The sequence below is a fragment of the Phoenix dactylifera genome, chromosome 15 (assembly GCF_009389715.1).
Source record: "Phoenix dactylifera cultivar Barhee BC4 chromosome 15, palm_55x_up_171113_PBpolish2nd_filt_p, whole genome shotgun sequence".
Classification (NCBI taxonomy): domain Eukaryota; kingdom Viridiplantae; phylum Streptophyta; class Magnoliopsida; order Arecales; family Arecaceae; genus Phoenix; species Phoenix dactylifera.
Genome location: NC_052406.1, coordinates 8,092,568 through 8,100,910, shown reverse-complemented (window position 1 = coordinate 8,100,910; position 8,343 = coordinate 8,092,568). Strand labels below are relative to the sequence as shown.

Below are 8,343 nucleotides of genomic sequence, written 5' to 3'. Positions count from 1 at the left end.
TGGTGAGAGAGACTGTCACATTTCAAGCTGTGCATGTATATCGTGAGGCTAATGGGGCAGCGGACTGGGTGGCGGCATTTGTAGCGCGCACTCAGAAGGCGCCTTATGGGTTGGAGAGGATGAGATGCCTAGTGTATTCCGGAACCTTTTGTTTGCCGATTCTACTGAGTGTATCCATATCCGTATTGTATGATACGTCTGTTTCAGCCAAAAAAAAAAAAAAAAAAAAACTCCATTACAGGTTAACTCTAACTGGATATTAAAAAATCAATGAGTTATTTGTTAGTCAAATCTTAAGCCATTCCCAAACCAGACAGTTCATGCACTTAGTCTAGGTCTCAAAGAAAGAGTGTGTGTTTTAATTATCTTTCTCATTAAAAAACACTTGTTTGACTCCTTAAGAGCGAGGTCATGATATTAATCATCTGAAAGTGGATAGATTAATTAGTCAAGAATGAACGATGGAGTAGGAACCAAGTACTACCATCAAAGACCAAAACAAAGTAAACGTAAATGCAGCAGGATGCGGATCTCTTCTTGCCAACCAGGGATGCTTTGGTGCTCTCTAGCCAACTTGGGATGTGGATGGAGACTGATCCATAAAGATAGCACTAGTGGAGAGAAGTTGTCCCACATCGAGAGCCAAAAAGCTGAAGTAATACATGAACGAGAGCCGTTTAGGCCCCACTCGGTTTTTGAAGGTTACGTAGAAAAGACAGCGAAGGGAAGTGGATCTCTCAGCCAACTTGCCAAGGAGGGGAATGCCGGGTCAAATAGCAAGACCTCCTCCCTCAGTCGGTCAGGGGGGGCCCTTTTTGGCGTCCTGAATGATCGCAATCCATGCGTTTGGTCGGAAAACATTTTGGCTGCTACCTATCGCCATCTCCCACCATCCATGGCCGACTTCACAGCAACTTAAACAAAGTCCCTGGATTTAGGATAATCAGCCCAATCCGAACAACCCAAAATTTTCTACAGTGCGATTTTTGCACCGTAAAGTTACTGTATCACCATGGATAGCTTCCACATCATCTATCTCGGGCGGCTTTTCTTCATCACATATTCACTTGATGAATGAGAGACAGGCTTGGCAGCTATGAGCTATCCATGGTGGTACAGCATTATGAGATACAACAGTCTCACATAACAGAGGATCCACTCTCCTCAGCATGCACCCATAGCTTCAGAACAGAAGATGCTAGAATATTTTGTTAATACAAAAATGCTTGTGCTTCCGGGCAAAATCACAGAACATCCCAAATCTTCTGAAAAAATCTGCATAAGCATGAATGAATAACTTCGAATCTGCATAAACCTTTCTAAATATAATTACCATGTAAACTAGCAAGTCAAAACTAGGAAGGATGAGAAGGAAAAAAAGAGAAAAACATACAGTATTGTTCAGAAATTGTTCAGACTATTTCACTGCACCCACAAGGGCTACGCTTTTCATTTTGGCTAAGCCAAGGCACAGCAGCACAACATGGACACCTTAATCTATATTGGCTCCTAAAAAGTCTATATATTGATTTATTGATGCTGCACAATTCAAATCATGGCATGGTTTAGAGACCCGGGAGGAACCGTGCGAAACACTGGCCAGGACAAAAAAAGATCACTCACCTGGGCCATGAATTTCTCGAGCATTCCTTGCTTCTCCATCTCGTTGCTTGTCGGGAGGCCCTGAATTTCTGTCGATGGTCAAACTGGGAAAAGGAGGAAAATAAAATGAAGTTTAGCCTATGAAAAGCCTGCTGGTTCTCAAGGATAGACATCTTTTTATTATGTAGGAGACATACTGATACAACCTACATATGCAATCAGCATAGCAAGACATAATAAATCTCAAGCAAAAAAAGTTTGGACCAGAGGAGGGAAGTTTACCATCATTTTCTTCACAGTTTTCCAAGTTTCAGGATCCAAATCAGACATAGCTGACCTTATGAATCTGTAAAATATAGTCCTAGAGGCGGGCAACGATTGGATATCTGCTCATAGCATAGCTGAGATGTTCCAGCATTATACTTATCTCTTGTACAAAACCAAGGTGAAAAAAAGAAAGAGGAATGAGAGCTAATTCTCAGACCAACTCCATTCGACTATTAATGAACCAGAAATTTTCAGGTTGAAACTTGACTAAGCCAACACAGATCATCGTACCTCAATCTCATGAAATAAATAATGGCCATACAATGTCTGCTACATGCAGGGGAGTAGAGGGGAGACAGTTTAGAAGACAAGTGAGCCTGACTGCCTAAGAGGGGATTATTGTGATTCAAAGTCGCCGTATTGGTATGTACCACCCACCCTGGGCATACTGTACTGTTCTGCTACTGAACCAAGACTTGGTATTCCTCACTGACACCATAATGTGTGTAAGAGATACTGAACCAGCATGACACCGGTAAGGGGTCCGGCATCGAGACGGTGAAACTTGATTCCCACTTTAAGCTGGCCTAACTATGCAACCAAACCTGGTGTGAGAGCTTCAATTATATTTTGTTACCAAACAAAATTATCAACCTTTCTCCATGCTACCTATATCCTCCGAGATGCAGTAGTCGATCCATGGAGATGCGGAACAATAATCTTAAAATCTGCCAAATGTTTTGAACATGACCAGAATCACTCTGAATATATTCAAATATGAATTTCTGACTACACGTCACCATGTTTTACACAGCACCTAACAAGACATAGGGTTTATCGGAAAGCACATTACATATAATTTAACAAGAAAACTCTCCAGAAAGCCACACAGCATTAATATGTAGCCTCATCTTTTCTTTCTACCAGGTCTTGAGAATAAAAGACATGCTGCTTTCCATCAGCATATGTTCTTGTGATTTCTGAACAGAACTTCTGAAGGTCATGACCAAAGATATGATTAATTTTTCCTTCCTTCGCACAGGATAATATGGTATCCATGCCTGCAGTGCTTTTCCATATGACGAGTGTTAGTTAAAGCAAGAAGTTACAAATTAAACATCAGCATAATATTTAATAACCAGTGACATGTCTTGACCATTGGATTTCTGATATATCGGACTTTGATGGGAAATCCAGTTCCAATCAGTGTCTTTGATAGACAGACAGCAAGGACAAGTCAATCTATAGACTCCATGTAAAGAGAGCCTTGCAACATTGAGGTTGGTCTGCATAAACCAATACATATACAAGGTTGGATGTGAAATATCAGAACAAGAAGTGTGCAAATATACGTTGATTTGAATCACTGGTAGCTCCAACCGGTGTACTACATGCAAGTTCCTGAAAAGGACCGGCCATTTCCCCCCTTGGAAACCATCCGAGATCTCCACCTTTCTTTCCTGAGGGGCATTCAGAGCACTCAGCTGCTATCTAAAACGGACACAGTCACTGAAACTTTAGTAGTATGTAGAGCAAGCAACTAGTGTTTTTCACAAATATATCATGATAAGAGCAAGCAAGCAAGCAACTAGTAGTATATAGACATAGCTGCCATTTGCCATTGTATCATGCAGAACAGACACAAAATGGAAACACAAAGCATTCCACTTTATTGTGTTTAATATGCATGAATCCATACAGCGTACAAGCACACGTACTATTTACTTGGATAATATTCAAGTCTATGTAGGGTCTTAGATATTTATTTTACCACTTAAATAAGAGTTGAAGACTCCCGTTTTAAGTAGGGAATTTTCCCCCATAAAAAAATATGCTAACCAATAATTATATTCCAATGAGAATTTCAATTAAAAATATTATTTTAATTTTGTTGTAGTGAATCGGTAGAAAACAGGATTCCTTCAAGAGATTGATTGGTAACTATCGTTCTAAGCTTAATTTCAGCTTACACCAAAGTTTAGACCTTCATTCAATTCCCTGAGGAACAACAAAATTTTTTCCATACCTATGCATTAATATCCCCAGACAAGAATATGGCACCATAGCTTTGAAGGGTCAAATTTAGATTGAAAGCCGCAAAAGAACCATCTCAACCACCCAACGCTATGAATTTCCTGACTTAACTAGCATGTAATTTAATTAAGCTCAAGCAAAACTGAGGCCCCAATTTGGGTCATGATTGAAATCTAAAATGGTAATCCATATGGATCAAAGAGTTTGAGGTGCACCCAAAATTAGTCTCATAATATGACTTAACTAGTGTCACGCCCCGAACCCGGGGACCGAGGCGCGAGCAGACGCCGCGCACCTACAGGGCGGACCCCGCGGCACGCAAGGCAGATACATCAGATCAACTATCAATAACTAATTAAAAATAACTTCCAATTTTCAAATCAAATGTCCATATATACATAAGTCAAAAGAGAAAGTCAATATCCACTAGCTAAATACATCATGATCACTCCATCCCGTAATCCCCATATTCATATATCATCACCTGTAAAAATGTAAATAGTAGGAGTGAGCTAACAGCTCAGTAGGCAACATAATGCAGTAAAGTCATCATATAACATGTCGTCATGCATATAAAAAGCAACTAAACTCATGAATCCAAAAATTCACACGATAATCCGTAAACCCGATCCGAGACTCAAAATAACTCAACCGCATGACTACAGCCACATCACCCAGTGGCATGGTTACACCGAAGTGCCAATACAACTCTCCGAAGAGCCGCTCCACTGAGCCAACGCACCACTGTGCCGCACCCCCTGGTGCCAAACTCACGCTCCACCGAGCCGCTCCGAAGAGCAAAACGCACCCCTGTGCCGCCACTATTCTATCACCGGTGGTCGCGGTGTCGGAACTAGTTCCTCAGTACAAGTCGACAGGGCCAACGTATCATCCCATTGGCGGGGTCTAGACTATAGTCACGCGGATTTTAAAAATCAATAACTCAACTTTCCACATGGTAAATTTCCAAATCAAAATCAAGATCATACTCCCAATAGTAAAGCACATAACAGTTTATGAAATTAAATATTAAATTCTAATTCTAACACATAATACCAATAATAAATTAACAGTTTATAAATTAAATACTTAATTCAAATTCTAACACATAATGCCAATAATAAATCATAACATCAACATATGCAAGATACATGTTAAAATTCTACTTTAAAGCAATAGGTCACCTACCTGGGCTTGCTTAAAAATTTCTGCCACAGATATCACGAACCCCTGATTAAAACACAAACTTTAATTATTTAATTAACTAAGAAATATAATTTAAACTATTTCTAATCCCTTAAACCCTTAAGTTCATAGATCCAAGAATGGGCCCCTAAGATCAGACATAGACCCTAAGAACAGGTAAACCAAAATCCCAAAATCAGAACCCCTTAAACCCACAGCCAATTGTGGCCCAAAACAGATTGGGCCCAATTGAACCAAACCAGATTACAGGTCCAGATTAGATCTCAGGCCCAAACCAAACTAGCACACAGATCCAATCGGATTCAACTCAAACTCAATCCATCCTACTGATCACTGGTTCAATTAGACCATAACAAAACCCATTCATTCAACTCGGATCAAACCTCATTCACGGCATAGATGAAACCGGTTCACAGTTTGAACCTGCCCAATTGAACCAAACCAGATTACAGGTCCAGATCAGATCTCAGGCCCAAACCAAACTAGCCCACAGATCCAATCGGATTCAACTCAAACTCAATCCATCCTACTGATCACTGGTTCAATTAGACCATAACAAAACCCATTCATTCAACTCGGATCAAACCTCATTCACGGCATAGATGAAACTGGTTCACAGTTTGAACCCGATCCAAGTCCGGTTCACAATTCAGGCACGGAATTCGATGCAAGGGGAAACACCCAAAGTTCATTTGTGTCTGGTTTGAGACAACAACAGGGCACGGAAAACGATGCAAGGAAAGCACCCAGCCGGAAGAAGAAGAAGAAGAGAAGAAGAAGAAGAAGAAGAAAAAGAAGGAGAAGAGGAAGAAGAAGGAGAAGAAGAAGAAGAAAGGAAGAAGGAGGGGGGGGGGGGGGGTGGCTGGTGGTTCCGGTCGGCCCTCGGCGGCCGACCGTGGCCCTCGGCGGCGGCGCTCGGCCAGCCGCCGTCGGTCACCCCACGGTCACAGGCGACGGAAGGGAAGAAGAAGAGAAGAAGGAGAGAGAGAGAGGAAGAAAAGGGAGGAAAGAGAGGGAGACCGGGGCTGGAAGCCCGGCCCCCGTTCACCCACCTCCGGCCGAACCCATTTCGGCCGGATTGACCCCGGCCGGCCACCGTCGGCCGGCCAAACATCACAAAAAAAATTCTTCCGAAACAGGGGAAGGTAAAACCGAATGACTCCCCATCTTTTCCTCCCCTTAAATCCATAAAAAAAAAAATAGATGGTTGTCTTCCTCACCTCCGGTCGTCGACGAATGTTTCCCCGGCGGCGATGGCGGCTCCGGCGACGACGGGGCTCCGGCGACCTTCTCAAAAGAGGGAAAAAAAAAAGAGAGGAAGGGATGGGTTCTCAGAGAAAAGAGAAAGGGAGAGAGAGAGAGAGAGAGGGGAAGAGGGAAGAGGGAAGAGGGAAGAGGGGGGGGGGGGTGTGCGGAGATCCCGCTGGCCGTTCGGCCGGCGTGGTCATCGTGGTCACCCCCACGATGACCCAACTGAAGTCGGCATCCCTTGCCGACTTCAGTTTGTTGGGCCCTAGGATGGGCCCAATTCAGGTCTTCACAACTAGTTCGAGATTCATTTCAAGGGAATAATAAAGATTGGAAACCCGAAACAACATGACAGACAACTTGTAAAGCCTGCCAAGTTTATCAAGCTTTCCCGGGATGCTATCATGGTACAAGTTGATTAATCACTCAATCACGATTTAACTAATTCTTCCTGTTTAGTAGGTTCAGTCTCTTGAGATTAAAACAAGTGGAACCAAGTAAAGACATTTAAAAAACTTCAAGTTTCGGTCTCCACCAGTATGTAAATTATTGCAATATCAAAAATTAAAAACTTTCTCTCATGCATTTCGAGCATCTGGTTTTAAAAATAATAAAATTAGAGAATTTGATACTAATGTATTTTGAATAAAGGAAGAAACTAGATACAGCAGAGTTTTCTAAAAAGTAGTAATGGAACACCAGTCAAACAAAGAGAAAAAGGAGATGCTGTGCGGGATAAGAAGAAAGCAGGAGTGAGAGAGAAGCAGATTCACATTCAGTGGATGGCAAGAGATTACTTTTGCAAACTCAGCCGGCGGGACTTTGTCTCCATTGTTTAGCCAACCATCCTGCAGCTTCTTGTATGCTTCATTGATCTTGCCTTGCTTTTCACATAAGATATGCCTTGCTGGAGGGGAAAGAATGGCTTAAATATATGCAGCAAAAAATTGGGTCGCTAGATACCTACTATATGATATTCCAATATGCAATAGTATAAAGATTTGTTTGATTGCTATCCATTCAGATTACAAGAGATTTTTTTTTAAAAAAAAATTGAGATATAAGCTTAATTATCAACTCGAACAAAGATGGCAGAAGGCATAACAAACATAGAAATTAACCTATTTCTTGAATTCAAGTGGCCAATAGCTAAAGCATAATCATTATCATAACCCAATAACCAAGTGATGGTTCCTATTGTTCCGCATCATGTAGCTCAGCATGATAGACGAGTGTGCATCAAAATTCATAACTGACTCATGTAGGACCATCTGCATTTATTTATTGCCCTGCACTGCATTAACATGGTAATAGACCACCATGCAGGTCGATGGCAGTATATGTCTTCCAGATTGATACAAGTTGGCATATGGTCAAACTGAAAAAAGTATCATTGCCATCCTGAACCGTCTCCAAATCCAATAGCAGACAAAAATAGAGTAGCATCAACCTCATGTGGCAGTAGACATTATTTTTTTTATAAAATTTGGTGCATTGTATCAAGCACTGAAAAGTCTTACGTACTGCTTTATGCTCTATCCTACCAGAAAATCCATGGTTTTTTCCATTTAGAGGCTTTATCACATACCTATCTTCCAAGTTTTCCTACGCATTGTTTCATAATTTGCATATCTTCCGCATTAATTAAACTCTGTGACAGGCAGACATGGATGTGTCCTAAATTGCCAAACTTTCCTATTTTCACTAGGTGCACATGAACAAACTAATGATCCTATTCCAGCTAGATGAAATTGATTTCAATCTAATTTTAATTGGAAAATAGTTTTTTCATTAGCCAGCAACATCTTCCATGTAAAAGCTAAAGGTCAAAAGGTGAGAAAGCATCCATAAACTATATAACCACCTTGTAAATGTTAACCTCCTTTTATGATATTTCCAGGCCCCGGATAATGGATTCAATCATCAAAGAAAATCCATGTGATTATGGATAACCAAAATCATAAACACCAACCCTTCTTCCTCAAC

General features: G+C 41.2%; 1 protein-coding gene across 1 annotated transcript; it reads right to left on the bottom strand.

The window, feature by feature from the left end:
• Window positions 1–303: 303 nt before the first annotated feature.
• LOC120113335 (peptidyl-prolyl cis-trans isomerase NIMA-interacting 4-like) lies at window positions 304–7,970 on the bottom strand. The gene is made up of 4 exons (XM_039134488.1): window positions 7,946–7,970; window positions 7,155–7,282; window positions 1,885–3,360; window positions 304–1,706 (listed from the first exon to the last, which is right to left on the bottom strand). Exons 1-3 carry the CDS (start codon window positions 7,968–7,970, stop codon window positions 3,196–3,198), a joined length of 318 nt encoding a protein of 105 aa, XP_038990416.1. The 3' UTR covers window positions 304–1,706; window positions 1,885–3,195.
• Between the last annotated feature and the right edge of the window lie 373 nt (window positions 7,971–8,343).

Excerpts from the sequence above, each read along its gene's own strand:
- LOC120113335 (XM_039134488.1), bottom strand. The coding sequence starts at position 7,970 with ATGCGTAGGAAAACTTGGAAGATAG. Across the intron at positions 7,283-7,945 it reads TAGGAAAACTTGGAAGATAG|CCATTCTTTCCCCTCCAGCA; the intron begins GTATGTGATAAA and ends CATATATTTAAG. Across the intron at positions 3,361-7,154 it reads CGCCGGCTGAGTTTGCAAAA|ATAGCAGCTGAGTGCTCTGA; the intron begins GTAATCTCTTGC and ends TGTCCGTTTTAG.